Source organism: Sus scrofa, chromosome 2 (assembly GCF_000003025.6).
Source record: "Sus scrofa isolate TJ Tabasco breed Duroc chromosome 2, Sscrofa11.1, whole genome shotgun sequence".
Classification (NCBI taxonomy): Eukaryota; Metazoa; Chordata; class Mammalia; order Artiodactyla; family Suidae; genus Sus; species Sus scrofa.
Genome location: NC_010444.4, coordinates 40646382 through 40667572, shown reverse-complemented (window position 1 = coordinate 40667572; position 21191 = coordinate 40646382). Strand labels below are relative to the sequence as shown.

Below are 21191 nucleotides of genomic sequence, written 5' to 3'. Positions count from 1 at the left end.
GGTTAAGGATCTGGCGTTGCCGTGAGCTGTGGTGTAGGCCGTCGGCAACAGCTCTGATTAGACCCCTAGCCTGGGAACCTCCATCTGCCACAGATGCAGCCCTAAAAGGACAAAAGGGTTAAAAAAAAAAAAAAAAAAGAATGAGAATCCCAATTACCTTTGCTAAAATCGATACAGAATGCACTTTCCTTTTATCATTCACAATACTGTCAACCAAGTCAGCTACTGACAGTCCAACAGACCAGGATCTTTGACCTTTTACCCTTAACAGTTCCATGGCTCTAGATAATAAAAACAAAAATAAGACACACATACAAAACATGATTTCAGAAAATGCACAAATATATACATTTAGTTTTAGCTTCTACTTACGGTATTAATTAGATATTTTTATGACACAGGAGTAAGAGTTATATAGCAATTGTTAGGAAACCTACAGATAGTCTAGTAATTAAGCTTAACTTGAAATGTCAGTGGTTCACAGAGAGACAATACAAATAGTCTAATAATATAAATAGATGCTCACCACCACTAATATTTAACTGAATATTAGTTAAAACAATAAATATATCAGTTTTGTCCATCAAAATTGACAAAATTAAAAAGATTGAAAACTACTTTCACAGAAAATACAAAGAAATAGACATTTCCATAACTGTTGTTGAGTGTCAAAGGACTTAATCTCTTTTGTTTTTGGCCACACCCATGGCATGCAGAGGTTCTTGGGTCAGGGATTGAACAGCAGCTACCCAAGTCACAGCAGTGACAATGCCAGGTCCTTAACCCACTAAGCCACTAGGGAGCTCTTGACTTAATCTTTTAAGAGGAAGATCTGGCCATGCCTGATCTAGAAATTCCTCTTCTAGGCATTAATCCTACAGCAATATGCTCAAGTGTGCAAAGATATACATATAAGGATGTTTGCCTTGAAACAAAAAAGATTTTGGAAATAGTGCATCAAAAGAGGACTTCTTAAATAAATCACTACCAAATGCAGTGCCACACAGATCTTGAGAAGAATATAAAGTAGATTTAGGAATTCCCATTGTGGCACAGCGGAAATGAATTCGACTAGGAGCCATGAGGTTGCGGGTTTGATCCCTGGCCCCGCTCAATGGGTTAAGGATCCGGCGTTGCCATGAGCTGTGGTATAGGTTGCAGACATGGCTGGGATCCTGAGATGCTGTGGCTGTGGCAAAGGCCGGCGGCAACAGCTCCAACTGGACCCCTAGCCTGGGAACCTCCATATGCCTTGGATGAGGCCCTAGATAAGAAAAAAAAAAAAAACGTAGATTTATACATACAGTATGGGAAAGTGTCCAAGATGTATTATTAAGGAAACAAAGCAAGTTGCAAAATAATATGAATAATAAATTTATTATTATAAAAATAATAATGATGACAATATTTGCAGAAGCATGGAAAAAGTGTTTGGACATGTGGACACTAAACTGTTAACAGTGGTTGTTTCTGGAGAATGGAATTACCCCTGCTTTTACTTTCTACTTTATAGATACCAGCAATATTTAAAGTTTTATCTTTGTTGTACACCAGAAGCTAACACAACATTGTAAACTATACTGCAATTAAAAATAAATAAATAGGGAGTTCCCATTGTGGCTCAGAAGAAATGAATCTGACTAAGCATCCATGAGGACACAGGTTCGATCCCTGGCCTTGCTCAGTGGGCTAAGGATCTAGGTTGCCATGAGCTGTTGCGTAGGTCAAAGATGCAGCTGAGATCCTTCATTGCTGTGGCTGTGGCTGCAGCTCTGATTCCACCCCTAGCCTGGGAACCTCCATGTGCCATGGGTGCGGTCCTAAAAAGACAAATAATTAAACAAATAAAAATAAAGTCTGGTTCTCTGGTGGTACAGTGGGTTAAGGATCCGGCATTGTCATTGCTGTGGCTTGGGTAAGTGCTGTGGTATGGGTTTGATCCCTGGCCTGGGAACTTCCACAATGCCACAGTGGCAGCCAGAAAAAAGTTTTATAAGCACATACATTCTTTTTGTACCTAGTTAAAAAATGATATAAATTAAACAAACATATTTGAATTTCTTCCTTTTAAAAGCTGTAAATGCAGGATTATAGGAGTTCCCATCGTGGCACAGTGGTTAACGAATCCGACTAGGAACCATGAGGTTGCAGGTTCTATCCCTGGCCTTGCTCAGTGGGTTGGGGATCCGGCGTTGCTGTGAGCTGTGGTGTAGGTCGCAGACGTGGCTCGGATCCCATGTTGCTGTGGCTCTGGCGTAGGCCGGTGGCTACAGCTCCTATTAGACCCCTAGCCTGGGAACTCTATATGCTGTGGGAGCGGCCCTAGAAAAGGCAAAAAGACAAAAAAGTTAAAAAATAAATGCAGGATTATAAAGAGAATCTGATTAGAATAGATTATAGAACATATTACTCTTCTCAATAAGATAATATTCTTTCCAGTTGTTATATTCTAAAAACCATAAACTGGAGGTTTAAAAGGCTAAAAATCATCACCCAGATTTCAGGAAAGGATGTTATTATATGATAATAAAACAACATATGCCATGAAAATATATATAGTATATTTTCAACCTATGTGGTCCAACCTATGTGGTCCAGACCCCGGAAGGCCTCTGAAGGAACACAAAAGAAGATCTGTGCATTATACTTTGTTTTTGGCTTGAACTTATAATGTGGCTTATCCATTCATATTAGACTGATTTTCAAAATGTATTTATGTGTGATTAATAAATACATATTGATTTTTAAGTGGTATGGACAAATTCTCCTCTACATTTAAGAAAATATCCATGGAGTTCCCGTCGTGGCGCAGTGGTTAACGAATCTGACTAGGAATCATGAGGTTGCGGGTTCGGTCCCTGCCCCTTGCTCAGTGGGTTAACGATCCGGCGTTGCCGTGAGCTGTGGTGTAGGTTGCAGACGCGGCTCGGATCCCGAGTTGCTGTGGCTCTGGCGTAGGCCGGTGGCTACAGCTCCGATTCAACCCCTAGCCTGGGAACCTCCATATGCCGAGGGAGCGGCCCGAGAAATAGCAACAACAACAACAACAAAAAACAAAAGACAAAAAAAAAAAAAAAAAAAAAGAAAAGAAAATATCCAGTATCAGAAGTTCCCATTGTGGCTCAGTGGTAACAAACCCAGCCAGTATCCATGAGGACACAGGTTCAATCCCTGGCCCTGCTCATTGGGTTTAGGATCTAGAATTGCTGTGGCTGTGGTGTAGGCAGCAGCTGTAGCTCTGATTTGACCCCTAGCCTAGAAAATTCCATGTGCCATAGGTGAGGCCCTGAAAGGCAAAAAAATAAAAATAAAAATTCAATATCCTCAGATATAGGATCTTATATCCTAGATATAAGAAGAGTAAATCACTGCCTACAAATAAGGAATTTAACACTCTTCTTTTTTTCTTTTTCCTTTTTTTTTTTTTTTTAAGGGCCGCACCTGAGACATATCGAAGTTCTCAAGGCTAGGGGTCAAACTGGAGCTATAGCTGCCAGCCATAGTCACAGCCACGCCAGATCCGAGCCATGTCTGCGACTTATGCCACAGCTAATGGCAACACTGGATCCTTAACCCACTGAGCAAGGCCAGGGATCGAACCTGCAACCTCATGGTTCCTAGTCGGATTCGTTTCTGCTGTGCCACAATGGGAACTCCAGGAACTTATTATACTCTTTAAAGAGTCAACTGTGTATCTAAATATTAAGTTTACAAAGTATTCATATCAACTTTGAGATAAGAAATCAAAGAAGAGAAACCACTGTTCCCTTGTACTTTTGATTTGTCCATACTAGTTAGTTTTGTTTACAGAAGCCTGTAAGTACATGCTGTGCCAACTGTAGCCTATTAGCCAGGAAGTACATGGTTTTCCAGTTGGATAAACATAATCTACATTCAGTATTACCTGTTGGACAGCTGCACCTGAGAGTTATGACTCACTGCTTCTTCTTGGCCACCCCATGTGGGCACTAAAAATTAAATGAAAAATCAATTATATTTTGTTGATAACTCTCTTAGGATTAAGACATGATAAATGATCACTTGCAGTCAAGGGTATCTCTATTAAACTTTTTTTTTTCAGGGCCACACCTACAGCATATGGAAGTTCCCAAGCTAGAGGTCAAATTGGAGCTACAGCTGCCAGCCTACACCAGAGCCTCAGTAACACCAGATCTGAGTTGCATCTGTGACCTGCAAAGCCAGATCCTTAACCCACGAAGTGAGGCCAGGGATCAAACCCGCATCCTTATGGATACTAGTCAGGTTCATTCCACTGAGCTACAATAGGAACTCCCAAGGGTACCTCTATTAAACTTTAAACATTTTCCCCTCTTCTAGCTAGAGTTAGATTTTTCCACTGGTGGCATTTCAATGTGCTGTACTGATTGCGTGGGATAAGAAAGACTTTGAGGTGCACTTTCCCAAAAACTTGAACCCAAAGTCTACTTGCCACCCCTTAACTGTTCTCTCTCATCAACAACACATGGCCATTTTACTGTCCAAGTAGAAAGCTTTCTTTTCTCAGCAGGCAGTGTATAATAGGCTCCCACATGCTGCAAGCACTTGGCATTTGCTCCATGGGGAATCATACAAACCAATTTCTTTCACCAAAGGAGGAATAATGTGGTCACCTATTCCAAGCTAGATTTCCACAGCTATTAGAGAGGCAGGGTCCTACTTTCTAAGAGCATATTTGAGTTTTCCACTATCTCTCACTATAACATTTATAAAAGCAATTAAAAAATTCAAAGCTGTACACAGGAACCGGATATTTATATCACATTTTAATACTAAATTGAAAGTAACATTTTGAAAGCTTTCTAGTAGTCATTTGTTTCTCCTCATTGTGAAGACATTCTTTGATAAAAATATTTATTTGGGTAGGCAAAATAAAAATACATTCAGATATGTAAGACTATATTATGCTTCAGACACAAGTCTTCTAAACTGCATTCAAAATTAGGCCATTTAGTGATGTGTCAACAACAAGCACACCTTCCCTTCCTCATATTGATTATAAGCTTCTAGGTGGCAGAGATCATGTGTTCTTTTGTGTCCTCTCACACATATTTTTACCATGGTAGAGAATGGACAGGAGATAATACAAAGCTGACCTCGCACACAATCCATAATTATATTAAACAAAAAGGAAAACATACTTGCAACAGTTAAGCTAAAAAACATGGAAAAGTTTTTTTAAGTTTTTATGTTAAGTAAAAAAAAAATATTACATGAAAAATAAAAATACATGTGGAAAAACTGAGGGTTTTTTAAAAATGTTTTAGTTGAATAGAAAGATTATACATCAATTATTTTCTAAAAAAATTTTGGTACCTTATTAGTATATTCACAATAAATAGAAACTTGCAGGGAAATGTCTGCTAAATGAAATACAGCATTTACAGACCTTGGAAAGACAATAAAAAGGGCAAAGCAGAAGTTCCCATGTGGCACAGCAGATTAAGGATCCAGAGCTATGGCACTGGTTGCAACTGCAGTGTGGGTTCAAGTCCTAGCCTGGGAACTTCCACATGCCATGGGTGTGGCAAAAAAGAAGAAGAAGAAGAAGGGCAAGGTAGGTATAAGAAAAGACAAAAGATGGAGTTCCTGCCGTGGCTCAGTGGTTAACGAATCCGATTAGGAACCATGAGGTTGTGGGTTTGATCCCTGGCCTCACTCAGTGGGTTAAAGATTGGGCATTGTGAGCTGTGGTGTAGGTCGAAGAAGCGGCTCAGATCCTGCGTGGCTGTGGCTCTGGTGTAGGCCGGCAGCTAGAGCTCTGATTAGACCCCTAGCCTGGGGACCTCCATATGCGTCAGGAGCGGCCCTAGAAAAGGCAAAAAGACAAAAAGACAAAAGATGTAGTTCCTCCCGTGGCTGAGCAGAAACAAACCCGACCAGTATCCATGAGGACAAGAGTTCAATCCCTGGCCTCAGTAAGTGGGTTAAGGATCCAGCATTGCTGTGAGCTGTGTTGTAGGTCACAGATGTGGCTCAGATCCCACGTTGCTGTGGCTGCGGTATAGGCGGGCAAGCTACAGCTCTGATTCAATCCCTAGCCTGGGAACTTCCATATCCTTATGGGTGCAGCCCTAAAAAAAGAAAAAGAAAAAGAAAAGACAAAAATAGTCTGGAATTTAATTATGATTACTACAGCCATTATATATTACACACATAATCTCATTTTTTTATCTTTCTTCTTTCTTCTTTCAGACTTATATGAGCCATATCATATACAAGTTTAGATGGACTTATTTTTTTTCATTTACTACCCAACTCCTCACACGTCCTAAATGTATATTTATCCCAGTCAGGATCCCTTTCAAATATTCCATCTAATCAATCCTAATCTTTCTGGTTCAACTCCTTAAGAACAATAATCCTCTAGCCCCAAAAACTTTAATAAAAAATGACTATGGGGAGTTCCTGTTGTGGTGCAGTGGCTAACCAATCTGACTAGGAACCATGAGGTTGCGGATTCAGTCCCTGCCTTGCTCAGTGGGTTAACGATCCGGCATTGCTGTGAGCTGTGGTGTAGGTGCAGACACGGCTCGGATCCCGCGTTGCTGTGGCTCTGGTGTAGGCTGGCAGCTGCAATTTCGATTAGACCCCTAGCCTGGGAACCTCCATATGCCGCGGGAGCGGCCCAAGAAATGGCAAAAAGACAAACAAACAAAAAAAGACTATGGGATACCTCTTTTCCATTACATATAACACACCTGGCCCTTACGAAAGATTGATGCCCAAAACAGATGTTTTAACACTCTGTTTTGAGGTCCAGCCCTTGGATTTCTAAAACACCATTTGAAGGCATTATCTGCAGTTTACCTATGATTTCAATATCACAGCTAAAAATTGCAGCTCCAGAGCATATGTTCTACTGACCAATTTGGTGGAGCATAATATGAATGACCTTTGGTTACAAGGTGGTATTAGAGAATCATTCATTCATTTCAAAACATATTTACTGAGGCCATTCCAAACTCAAGGATTTTACAGCCTTGTAGGGTAAAGAGACAAGTAAATACACAACTTATAGCACAGTGTGATAATGGCTACAATAGAGGCATGAACTTATAACCTGAAGAACTAGAGAAGGCTTCCTGGGAGAGGTAGCACTCAAGCCCAGTCTTGAAAGGTAAGCAGGAGTTACCAAATGAATGAATAGAGAAAGGAGCATCAGGTGCAAAGGCAAAGAGGCATTAGAGTGTATGAACCATTCAGGAAGCTGCAAGTTGATCGATCACCTGAGTAGCATAAAATGATGGTCAGAATGACAAAAGATGAAGCTGGGGAAGGAAGCAGGAAAGAGATCCTAAAGGGTCTTCTCCAGTCTTTTTTTTTTTTCTTTCTTTCTTTTTTTTACTTTTAGGGCCACACCTATGGCATATGGAAGTTCCCAGGATACAGATGAAATCAGATCTGCAGCTGCTGGCCTATGCCACAGCCACAGCAACACCAGACCCAAGCTGTATCTGCAACCTAAACCTCAGCTTGCAGCAACACTGATCTTAACCCACCGAGTGAGGCCAGGAATCAAACCTGCATCCTCATGGATACTAGTTAGATCCTTAACCAGCTGAGCCACAACAGGAACTCCCTGAGATCCTAAAGGGTCTGATATGTCATGTAATTCCTCCCCTAAGATGTAATTTGCAAAAATCTCTGAAATACTGAAATAGAGTAATTTGGGAGTTCCCTTGCAGCATAGTGGGTTAGGGATCTAGCACTGTCATTACTTGGATTGCTGCTGTGATGTGGGTTCAATCCTGGCCTGGGAACTTCCACATGCTGTGGGCACAGCCAAAAACAAAAACAAAAACAAAAAAAAAAAAAAAAAAGAGAGAGAGGAGTTCCCATCGTGGAGCAGTGGTTAACAAATCCGACTAGGAACCATGAGGTTGCGGGTTCGATCCCTGCCCTTGTTCAGTGGGTTAACGATCCAGCATTGCCGTGAGCTGTGGTGTAGGTTGCAGACGTGGCTCAGATCCTGCGTTGCTGTGGCCCTGGTGCAGGCTGGCAGCTACAGCTCCGATTAGACCCCTAGCCTGGGAACCTCCGTATGCCACGGGATCGGCTCTAGAAAAGGCAAAAAGACAAAAAAAAAAGAGAGAGAGAGAGAGTAATTTTATTTACATATCTGCTATTTTTAGAACTCTGTTTCTAAATCCTAATGTTGCTTTATTTCAAAGTATAGTTTTCCATGTCCCTTTGCAAATTTTTTGTTCATCATCATCTTGCCATCTTGATCAATGTAGTAAGAGCTACCAATTACTGAATGTTTACTCTGCCAGACACTGTAGTAAATGCTTAAGATAAATTATCTAATTAAGTGATAGCAAGAAAAAGTACAGCTTTGAAATCAGACCAGGGTTCAAATCTCAGTTCTACCCTTAGCAAATGTGTACCCTTGGACAAATTGTTAACCTCAGAGTCTTAAGCTTGCTCATATATTTATTGATTTGGAAAACCACCACCTCATTCATAGGGTGATTTTAAATTTTAAATGATATATGGATTAAAGACCTAGATATAAGACCAGAAACTATAAAACTCTTAGAGGAAAACATAGGCCAAACACTCTCTGACATAAATGACAGCAACATCTTCTCAGATGCACCTCTTAAGAGTATTGACAACAAAAACAAAAATAAACAAGTGGGACATAATCAAACTTAAAAGTTTTTGCACAGCAAAGGAAACCCTAAACAAAACGAAAAGACAACCCACAGAATGGGAGAAAATCTTTGCAAGTGAATCAACTGACAAGGGATTAATCTCCAAAATTTATAAACACCTTCTGCAGCTCCATACCAAAAAAAAACAAATAACCCCATCAAAAAATGGGCAGAAGGAGTTCCCGTTGTGGTGTAGTGGTTAACGAATCCGACTAGGAACCATGAGGTTGCGGACTCGGGCCCTGGCCTTGCGCAGTGGGTTAAGCATCTGGCATTGCCGTGAACTGTGGTGTTGCAGATTGTGGTGTTGTAGGTTGCAGATGCAGCTCGGATCCCGCGTTGCTGTGGCTCTGGCGTAGGCCGGTGGCTACAGCTCCGATTTGACCCCTAGCCTGGAAACCTCCATATGCCACAGGAGTGGCCCCAGAAAAGCCAAAAAGACCAAAAAAAAAAAAAAAAAAGGCAGAAGATCTAAACAGACAGTTCTCCAAAGAAGACATACAGATGGCCAAAAAATACATGAAAAGTTGTTCAACATCACTCATTATTAGAGAAATGCAAATCAAAACCATGATGAGGTACCACCTTACACCAGTCAGAATGGCCATCATCCAAAAGTCTACAAACAATAAGTGCTGGAAAGGGTGCAGAGAAAAAGGAACACTAGTACACTGTTGGTGGGATTGTAAATTGGTGCAACCACTGTGGAAAACAGTATGGAGATTCCTCCGAAAACTAAAAATGCAACTACCATTTGATCCAGCAATCCCACTCCTGGACATCTACCCCCAGAAAACCATGACTTGCAAAGACACATGTACTCCAATGTTCACTGCAGCACTATTTTCAATAGCCACAATGGAAACAACCTAAATGTCCATCGACAGAGGAGTGGTTCCAGAAGATGTGGTACATATACACAATGGAATATTACTCAGCCATTAAAATGAATGAAATACCAGCATTTTTAGCAACATGGATGGACCCAGAAATTATCATGCTAAATGAAGTGAGCCATACAATGAGACACCAACACCAAATGCTTTCACTGACATGTGGAATCTGAAAAAAGGACAGACTGAACTTCTTTGCAGAACAGATTCTGACACACAGACATTGAAAAACTTACGGACTCCGGAGAAGACAGTTTGGGGGGTGGGGGGAATGAACTTGGGTTGTGGGATAGAAATCCTGTGAATTGGAGTGTGATGATCATTATACACACTACAGATGTGATCAATTCATTTGAGTAATAAAAAATAAATAAATGATATAAAAAGCATTTAATATGCATACTAGGCACTCAATAAAAAATAATTTTAAATTTGCTACTACTGTGGTGTCACTTAGGTAGTTATAACCAAGTGGTATCTACACTTGAAACCAGCAGAGGGAGCCTCGAATCCATTTCTGGCTTCAAGACCAAAGCAAGAATACCTATCAATGGATGTAACTATGTTTGAAACAAAAGAGAAGACAGAATTAAAAGTGATCTGAGAGCAGTATATAGATAGGAGACAAAGAGATGAGTTGGGGAGTACATAGGTAGCTTCAATGGTATTTGTAATATTCTTAATTGAGAATGGATTCATGAATGTTTGTTCTACTATTATGCTTTAAAACATACATATATATGTATTTTTATATGTCAAATACTACATAATACTATATTTAATAGATCCAATTCATATGCACCTACATCTATTTCTAGTTCCTACTTCAGAGCTCCCTTCCTTGTGCTTTTTCCCTTGCTGTACATCTCGTACAGCAAGTCAACACTGCCTTTTATTATAGTGATTTCCTACACACGGTTCTAAACTTTCTAAGAACTAAATCAGGTTATTTATCTGTGTAGCTCCAAAAGCAGTCAGCATAGTGCCTTAGGTTTATTTATCAAGTCACATCATCCATTATGTTTTCTTTAGAATTTGAAATATTAATACAACCATACTGTGAAATGTTCTTAATCATTCAAAAATTATAACTTAATAGGAGGAACAATTAAATAAATCTTGGTAGTTAAAAACAATGAATTTGGAGTTCCCGTTGTGGTGCAGCGGAAACGAATCTGACTAATATTCACGAGGGACCCAGGTTCGATCCCTGCCTAGCTCAGTGGGTTAAGGATCCAGTGCCGCTGTGAGCCATGTCTGTGACCTGTGGTGCAGGTCACAGACATGGCTCGGATCCCGAATTGCTGTGGCTGTGGTGGAGGCCGGCAGCTGCAGCTCCAATTCAACCCCTAGCCTGGGAACCTCCATAAGTCATGGGTGCGGCCATAAAAAGACAAAAAAAAAAAAAATGAATTGTGTGTCTGTGTATTATTATGCAACCATTCCCAAGTCATACTGGTAAGTAAAAAGGCAAGGTGGGAGTTCCCGTCGTGGCACAGTGGTTAACGAATCCAACTAGGAACCATGAGGTTGCTGGTTTGGTCCTGGCCCTTGCTCAGTGGGTTAACGATCTGGCGTTGCCGTGAGCTATGGTGTAGGTTGCAGATGCGGCTCGGATCCTGCGTTGCTGTGGCTCTGGCGTAGGCTGGCAGCTACAGTTCCGATTCGACCCCTAGCCTGGGAACCTCCATATGCCGCGGGAGCGGCCCAAGAAATGGCAAAAAAAAAAAAAAAGGCAAGGTGGATAATGATGTATATTTCATACATGTGACTATGGAAGTCCCTAGGCTACAGGTCTAATCGGACCCACACCACAGCCCCAGCAATGCCAAACTGAGCCTAGACTGTGACCTATACCGCAGCTCGTGGCAATGCTGGATCCTTAACCCACTGAGCAGGGCCATGGACTGAACCCACAACGTCATGAATACTAGTTGGGTTCGTTACCCCTAAGCCACAGTTGAAACTCCTGTGGACTCCTATTTAACTTTTAATGTGTATAATCTTTCTCTAGTTCTCCAGTTAAATCACTTCCCCACAGGCGAAGAAGTTTTCTACATTATGTTCTACCCCACAGTACCTGTGGGCTGAATAAAGTGATAGAAACATATTTCAAATGAGGAAGCAGTGATTAATTTCCCCAAAATTACCTTTTCAACATTTCACCCACATGCTCAAATACCTTATATAGTTCCCCTCTGCCTGAGAATCACTTTCCAACTTTTCAGTCAGGTATTCAAGGATCTCCAAAATGTGATTTCAACCAAGCTTACCTGGTTGAAATTCAGCAACAACCAGTCTAGATTTTTTATCCCAGGAACATGCCATACTTAATTGCGTGCCTTTGCCTGATTTTCCATTCCTGCAATTCTCTGCTATCTATTCATAGCCTATTCATTTTTCCAAGGTATGGTTCAATGATGGCCTGTATAGGATTTTCTCTAGTCATCTGAACCAATGTTAAACGCTCACTTATAAGCAATGTGTCTAAGCAATGTAAGCTTAAAATATATTCATTTTGGAGTTTCCGTCATGGCGCAGTGGTTAATGAATCCAACTAGAACCATGAGGTTGCAGGTTCAATCCCTGGCCTTGCTCAGTGGGTCAAGGATCCGGTGTTGCCATGAGCTGTGGTGTAGGTCAAAGACGCAGCTTGGATCCCGCATTGCTGTGGCTCTGGTGTAGGCTGGTGGCTACAGCTCCGATTAGACCCCTAGCCTGGGAATCTCCATATGCTGTGGGAGTGGCCCTAGAAAAGGCAAAAAGACAAAAAATAAAAAATAAAATAAAATATATTCATTTTGACACTTAATCAAATAGTATCTTATACTTTCATTGTTAGCCAAAATATCTTGTAAATACTTTTCTTGTTGCTCTAAAATAATTTTTTTTTTTTGGTGTTTTTAGGGCCACATCCATGGCATATGGAGGTTCCCAGGGTAGGGGTCTAATGGGAGCTGTTGCTGCCGGCCTACACCACAGCTACAGCCACACCAGATCCTTACCCACACTGAGCGAGGTCAGGGATCGAAGCTGCAACCTCATGGTTCCCAGTCAGATTCATTTCCGCTGCACTCTAAAATAATTTTTAAGTATACTGAAGGAAGAGACTATGCTCTGTGACTCTTTTACATCACACTAAAATCTTGTGCAGTAGTGAGTAGACATTCATATACTAATTTAAATGAATAAAAATGAACAAATTTAGGATAAACAGAACTTTCATTACCTGCCCAACCTGACTTTATAGCATGACAGAAACAATAAAGGAGCAGAGATATTCTTGAGTCAAAAAGGGAAAGCATTCTTTTGGGATAGGAAAAGGAACATTCAAAATCAAGGGAACTGGATTTTTTGAATGCTCTCTGTGGTAGGGACAGAGCACAAAACAAGTAGCTAGTAAAAAAAAGGCCAGAGGGTAAACAAAGAGTGAAAATTCTGTTTAAAAGGTGAGAAACAGACAGTAGGTAGGTACCTAGGAGAAGGTATGAACTTAGGAAAGGTAAGCAGGATTGCAAAGTGGGAGAGTAAAGAGATTGGTATATGCTTTAGGGTTCATTTAAATGTTGCTCCCTAGGAAATTATGCTTTTAAGTTAATCCTAGATGCTGAAATTCAAATGCAAAATATAAAAAGACAAATAAGAATACAAAACTTGGAGTTCCCGTCATGGCTCAATGGTAACGAACCCGACTAGTATCCATGAGGACTCGGGTTTGATCTCTGCTTTTACTCAGTGGGTTAAGCGTTGCCATGACCTGCGGTGTAGGTCGCAGACGCAGCTCAGATTCCGCATTGCTGTAGCTGTGGTACAGGCCAGCAACTACAGCTCCAATTCTACCCCTAGCCTGGGAACTTCCATATGCCAATGGTGTGGCTCTAAAAAGAAAAAGCAAAAGGAATATAAAACTTGGCTAAGGGGCCTTAACGCCTTTTACTTACAGAAAAGTAAATAAAATTAGAATGACATGTTCGTAGAGTCTACTCATAATACCAGATCTGTTATATAAAAGGTGCTCAAATGTGGAACAAAAGCCAACTAAACTCCACAACTGCGGAGTCCCCAGAATTGTGCACATCATGCACACCCTGCCCACTGGCAATGTAGGTTATCAATATAACTTATAAAAATGTATTTCTCACCTTTGTCTTCTCCCTGCTCACCAATAACCCATACTTCTTTTCCCGAAGTCTGTGCCTTCAAAATGTTTGTTATAATATACTGTAATCTCTGTGAATCCAGATTGCACCCAATTCCAATCACTTGATTCGCAGGAAAGGCACTCAGTTTCCATGTCACATAGGTCATGATTTCCACTAAATATTATATACAAGGTGAAAATATAAATATTTTTCAAAGTATACTTCTAGCCAAGTTCCTAAACAAAATATTTATTATTTTAATAAGTAGATTAGAAGTTGTACACACTCTTCTTAGGTCCTAAATGCACTATGAAGCATAATATATTTTTAATTATATTATATATTACATGAATTTAATATATTTTAAATTCTATTTAATAATTAAAAACATGTAACCAGGTTTCAGCTTGATTTTACATAATGATGTTTTTAAATATAAATGTTTATAGCAGAAAACAGATATTTCTAAGAGCAGTTAAGCAAGAAAGATGAAAACTGGGTACAGAAAACCAGAAAATAACTTTTTTTATTGATCAAGTTCTCTTTTCTACATAGCTTAAGCTGAATTTTTATCTTTAAATTAAAATACTGATTAATATACCACCACTATACAGTACAGTAGTTAACAAAAACACTATTTTTTCAAAAATAGTTAACAAAAACACAACCATTTTTCCCTTAAATGGCAAAAGGATATCAGGAATTAGAGACCAACATCCTTCAACCAATTACCATAGAAAAACAAGTGAACTGCATATCATACTACTATACTAGGAACATTTAAAAAAATTCGTTCACCAGTACCACCTAATTCTTTGAAAAAAATTCTTCACTTGAGTAAAATAGTTTCAAAACAACTTAAAATAAAAATGATAAAAATACTTTGGCATGCTAACATTTTATGACACTTCAGAGTTAACAAAAGATCCTTCCTAAGCTATTGCATCTTTTTCTTGGGTGTTTAACCATTTTCTCCCTGAGAAAGGCATGGCTAACAACCTGGAACATACTAATGGTAATATTACATAAAAAAAAAGTCGTAAGTTGTAACCTTCTAGTTAATGCCAGTCAGAAGAAGTAACTGGTTGACAGAAAATACTACAATACTAAAATACTACATTGTTCATTCTAAGAGCAATTTGACTACTCTAGCTGTCCCTTTATAATTTTGTTTTATGACTTTCATCAGAAATGGCATTTCTACTGATATACTACGTGACCAGATTAACTTAAAATAAAACCTTGTACCTGGCTGAGATGCAACGAGCAGAACACCGTGTTGACTGTAATGTCCCAGAGCAGGGACGAGGGCTCTGAACATATCCACATTGCTCTGCACCACATCGAGGTAGGACTGAGAACTACCCAAAGAGTTGACTGTGAAGATCACCACCTTGGAATGAGCAGAGGCAGATAAATCTAATGAATAAAAAGAAACAGTCTGAGCTCAGGATAAAGGTGTTAGCCAAGTTCCTGTTCATGATCATCAGGTTTTACTTTTCTACAATTAGAAAGCTTTCAGGCACAGCTGTCTTTAGATCAATCCTATCTCCATAGGATGTATACAAAGCATCAAGGTTTGCCTCCGGAAAGAGGATTAAAAACAGGAGTATATCCCGGAAGAGGAAAGAGAACAATAAAATAAATTACAGGGAGTTCCCGCATGGCGCAGCGGAAACAACCCAACTAGGAACCACGAGGTTGCGGGTTCCATCCCTGCCCTTGCTCAGTGGGTTAAAGATCTGGCATTGCCGTGAGCTGTGGTGTAGGTCGCAGATGTGGCTTGGATCTGGCCCGGCTGTGGCATAGGCCGACAGCTCCGATTAGACCCCTAGCCTGGGAACCTCCATGTGCTGCAGGTGTGGCCCTAAAAAGCAAAAAAAGACAAAAAAATTTAATAAATAAATAAATTACAGGATCCAGACTCTACAAACAAGGAATTAGGTTTTTAGGTAATTCAGAATTTTCTTGGGAAAAAGAAATAATATGCTATAGGCAGAATACACCTATAATCAATTACATCATTGATTTTTAAACTCTGAGTTTAGGAGTCCTAGAGTTCCTTGAAAATGACCCAGAGGCCACATGGAAGGAGTGGGACTACGTGGAAGGGTGGCTGGCAGGCACCGCTTCATACCGCTTACTTTGACCTCTGGAAGCAGCATGGTGCTGTTTGTATATGTTTTATTCACTAAGGATTCTACTCCAAAGAGGAAAAAATTATTTGAAAAACTTTGAATCAAGAAAACATCTTGGCTCATTTTTTACTGACTTTTTCTTACACTGAAGCCCAGTGTCTTGGTTTTAGGGTCTTCTAATGACTTGCACGTTAGCGGTTGTTTTGACTTAGCAAAAAGCTGTTTTCCAGAGTTTGTGCCTCTGGTCCTCAAGCATGCTCATGCTATTTTACAACTTCATTACTCTCTATTACACTGTTTTTTTTTTTTTTTTTTTTTTTTTTTTTTTGTCTTTTTTTGCTATTTCTTTGGGCCACTCCCGCGGCATATGGAGGTTCCCAGGCTAGGGGTCGAGTCCGAGCTATAGTCGCCGGCCTACGCCAGAGCCACAGCAACGCGGGATCCGAGCCGCATCTGCAACCTACACCACAGCTCACGGCAACGCCGGATCGTTAACCCACTGAGCAGGGGCAGGGACCGAACCCGCAACCTCATGGTTCCTAGTCGGATTCATTAACCACTGCGCCACGACGGGAACTCCTATTACACTGTGTTTTACAGTAAGTCTATGCCAAGACAGTGGTCAGACATTATCAACATCAGAAATAAAAATAAAAAAGTAACTAGAGTATCAATTCAGTCAATATGTGTAAATGATTATTAGCATCCCAGGGAGACAATGAGTAGATTCCAGGGTTTACAGTCTTAATTAAGCCTCCAAAGTCATTTTTCTAAACAAGCTGCAGGAGAAAACACTTGTGCAATGTGTCTACTGGGAAATGTATTATCCAATTTTAGTTCATAATCTGACACAACTGTGGAGGTAGATCCAAAAAATGAAGCCCTGGCTTTTAATTATGGTTCTTCATGAGTCCTCTTAAGTAATTCCCACATCCTAGTGCTCAGAGTAGATACCTGGTGATGAGTCAAAACCTCAAGCACTGGAAGACAGTAGAACTGAAAGGTATATAATTAACACTTACACAACATTTCTATGTGCCAGGCACTCTTCTAAGAGCTTGACATGTATTTCCTCACTTCATCAAATCAACAGTACACTCTGGGGTCAAAATCATCCCCATTTTACAGATGAGGAATCTGAGGCTCACAGAAGTAACGTGCTCAAAGTCATAAAGCTAGTAAGTAGCAGAGCCAGAATTAAAGCGCAGGCAGTTTGGCTTTAAAGTGCTGCTAAACACTATGCTATACTTAGAAACTTTGTCCTATACCCCATCAAGTGGAGGAAATTGATATCTGGAAGGATTAGGTAGCTTGTCTGTATTATTAAGTATCTGTGAACAGTTGAATTGGGCCCCAACCTATCTTGCCAGGATCATTTTCTTTTTTTTCAAATTTATTACTTCTGGGATCTTATTTTTATTTATTATTTATTTATTTATTTATTTTTGTCTTTTTGCTATTTCTTGGGCCGCTCCTGCGGCATATGGAGGTTCCCAGGCTAGGGGTCGAATCGGAGCTATAGCCACCGGCCTACGCCAGAGCCACAGCAACTCGGGATCCGAGCCGCGTCTGCAACCTACACCACAGCTCATGGCAACGCCGGATCGTTAACCCACTGAGCAAGGGCAGGGACCGAACCCGCAACCTCATGGTTCCTAGTCGGATTCGTTAACCACTGCGCCACGACGGGAACTCCCCAGGATCATTTTCCTTCTCCTCTTTTATCTTCCTCTACTTTGAATGACTGAAAAGCCCCCACCCTCAATAATATTTATAAATAAGTGACCAGGTTTCAGTAAGTTCAAAAAACAACAACAACAACAAAAAAGACAAAAAGACAAAAAAAAAAAAAAAAAAAAAAAAAAAGCACACAGGTAGAGTTCCTGCTGTGGCGCAAGGGGATCAGCAGCATCTTGGGAGCGCTGGGATGTAGGTTTGATTCCTGGCCCAGCACAGTGGGTTAAGGATCTGGCATTGCCACTGCTGCAGCTTAGGTCACAGCTGCAGTTCGGATCTGACCTGTGGCCAGGGAACTTCATGCGCCTCGGGGAGGATGAAAAAGGAAAAAAAAAAAAAAAAAAAAAAAATCACCACAGGTAATTCTTACATAAGTGATCAATCAATAGGCCAGTTTTTTAAGAACCAGTGGCTATTGAGCAAACTTTACTTTGTTCCATGTGTCAACAACAATTTGGTTTTTAATTTGCAACTACTGAACACTTTTTTCTCCAGGCACATACATACACATACCTACACACACACACACACACATTTATGCTTGTATATGCAGAGAGTATTTCTGGATTGAATCATAAGAAATTCGTAACAGGTGTGTTTGAAACACTAGCTCAGCCACTTATTGTGTGACCAAAGTCATAATCTCTCTGAGCTATCTATAAAGAGAAGTAATGGAGTGTGAATATATATAAGTTATCTGGCACATATTACTGATTCCCTGAAAGAAAATGGCATCTATTATTATTACAGGATGAGAGACCAACATAGTAGTGTCTTCAGCCAGGAAATGATATGATCAAAATAATATATTATAGGATAATTATTTTTTTGTGTGCTTTTTAGGGTTGCACCTGTGGCACATGGAGGTTCCCAGGCTAGGGGATGAATCAGAGCTACATCTGATTCATCTGCTGGTCTACGCCACAGCCACAGCAATCCGGATCCGAGCTGCATCTGCAACCTACACCATAGCTCATGGCAATGCCAGATCCTTAACCCACTGAGCAAGGCCAGGGATTGAACTGCAACCTCATGGTTCCTAGTCGGATTCGTTTCTGCTGCACCACAACGGGAACTCCTAGGATAATTATTCCATTAGCTATGTTTAATATAAAATAAAAGTAATCAGGAGAAAGAAAACCAGAACACTCATATATTGCTGGTGAAAGTTTAAACTCTGCAGCTTAATAATACACATTTTAAAAACACATACTTTCTGACCCAGTAATTCTACTTTATCTTACTAGGTAGTGAAGTACACAAAGATTTTTAACATTACAATATTCTGTGCAGCATTATTTGTAATCACAAAATTTTTTTTAAAAACTAAATGTCTACCAACAGGAGATAGACGTCTATATGATGGAATATTATGAAGCTGTTAAAAAATGAGTTATTTAGTTAATAATGATCTTCAAAATGATACTATAAATTTATTAATAACTGAAACACAGAATTGCCACATGACCTAGTAATTCTACTTGTGGGCACATACCTAAAAGAACTAAAAAGGTGTTCAAACAAAAATTTGTACATAAATGTTCACAGCAGCACTACTTACAATAGCAAAAAAATACAACCCAAATGTACATCAACTGATAAACAGATAAATTGTAGCATATCCATATCACAGAACATTATTCAGCCACAAAAAGAAGTTATATACTGAAACATGCTACAATACAGATAAATAAAAGAAATGCCAAATAAAAGAAGCCAGACACAAAAAGCTACATATTGTTATGATTCCATTTATGTGAAATATCCAGAAAAGGCAAATCCACAGAGCAGGTTAGTGACTGGCCTGGGGAGAGGGGAAAATGCAGAGTGACTGAAATGTGTACAGGGCTTCCTTTAGGGGTGATGAAAAAGTTCTGGAACTAGATAGTGGTGACAGATGCACAACTTTGTGAATGCGCTAATGTCACTAACGGTAAATTTATGTTACATGTATTTTAGCACAATTTTTAAAAAGAGATAAAAATATTAAGTGCAAAAAACAAGTGCAGAACCAGTTTGCCCAACGCAATTATTCAACAATTTCTCTGTATTTCTCCAGATTTAGTCTATGAACACACTGTTGTGTAGGTATAGTATGTACATTTGCAGGCTCATATGTGCATATGTATATCCCTTCCCAAAGTATTTTAGTAGCTATTTTTAAAAATCCAAATGAAGCAAAGTACAACTCTAGGATGATCAGTCAGTTGCAATTAAAAATGCCTAATATGGAGACCTCGGCATGGCACAGTGGGTAACGAATCCGACTAGGAACCATGAGGTTGCTGGTTCGATCCCTGGCCTCGCTCAGTGGGTTAAGGACCCGGCGTTGCCATGAGCTGTGGTGTAGGCTGCAGACGCAGCTCGGATCCAGCATTGCTGTGGCTCTGGAGTAGGCTGGCAGCTACAGCTCCGATTAGACCCCTAGCCTGGGAACCTCCATATACCGCGGATGCAGCCCTAGAAAAGACAGAAAGACAACAATAAAAAAATTAAAAATAAATAAATAAATAATAAAAATGCCTATTATGATGGGACCTAACTAAAATTTCCAAGTGAGCTTAATTTCCCAAATTAATGCAGGAGTTCCCGTCATGGCACAGTGGAAAACAATCTGACTAGGAACCATAACGTTTCAGGTCTGATCCCTGGCCTCTCTCAGTGGGTTAAGGATCTGGTGCTGCGATGAGCTGTGGTATAGGTCGAAGACACGGCTGGGATCCTGCGTTACTATGGCTGTGGCATAGGCCGGCAGCTATACCTCTGATTCACCTCCTCACCTGGGAACCTCCATATGCCTCTGATGTGGCCCCCAAAAAAAAGCAAAAAAAAAAAAAATTATTAATGCACTTCTCCACATCACAGAACATACTTAAAGATGTTAGTTTAGGAGCTCCCATCATGGCTCAGTGGTTAATGAATCCGACTAGGAACCATGAGGTTGCGTGTTTGATCCCTGGCCTCACTCAGTGGATTAAGGATCCGGCGTTGCTGTGAGCTGTAGTGTAGGTCGAAGCCGAGGCTCGGATCCCGCATTGCTGTGGCTCTGGCGTAGGCTGGCTCCAATTAGACCCCTAGATTAGACCCCTAGCCTGGGAACCTCCATATGCAGCGGGTGCGGCCCTAGAAGAGGCAAAAAGGTAAAAAGACCAAAAAAAAAAAAAAAAAAAAAAAAGAGAGAGAGCGATATTAGTTTAGATTACCTCATGTAACAGTAATGAAATTAGGTATTATCAGGAATGTGCAACCAAAATTAACAAGGGGAACAAGAAAGTTGCCCCAAATAATAAATAGTGCTCATTTATTCAAAACTCTTTATTTGGTGGCAAGCACCTTACCATATATATCTACTCCAAGAATCCTACTCTTTCAATTATCTGAAACAATAGTTAGCGATGGTTAATGCCACACAGAAGAAGATACAATTTCTTCAGGTCCTAAAAGGCCTCATTGCCTCTTGGGTCCATGTACTAACAGTCTCCTGGTGTGAAGTTGCAAGAGTTAAGAAGTCCCTTAAGAACTTCAGTGCCTGGAAATGACAGGCACAAGAGAATATCCACCTCCCCAAGGGATCCTCTATGCAAGGCCTAAAAAAGGATCATT

The 21191-nt window shown here is 40.2% G+C and overlaps 1 protein-coding gene across 4 annotated transcripts in view; it reads right to left on the bottom strand.

Annotated features, from left to right (window-relative positions):
* UEVLD (UEV and lactate/malate dehyrogenase domains) overlaps nt 1-21191 on the bottom strand; it is a 54616-nt gene that overhangs the window by 4129 nt on the left and 29296 nt on the right. For 3 of the 4 annotated variants that reach the window (XM_013994493.2, XM_021083262.1, XM_021083261.1), the window contains 4 exons: nt 14962-15132; nt 13714-13887; nt 3905-3968; nt 158-281 (listed from right to left, as the gene is read on the bottom strand). In XM_013994493.2, coding sequence (XP_013849947.2) covers nt 158-281; nt 3905-3968; nt 13714-13887; nt 14962-15132 — 533 coding nt within the window. The remainder of the gene's footprint in view (nt 1-157; nt 282-3904; nt 3969-13713; nt 13888-14961; nt 15133-21191) is intronic. The other variant, XR_002341551.1, reaches the window with a different exon arrangement.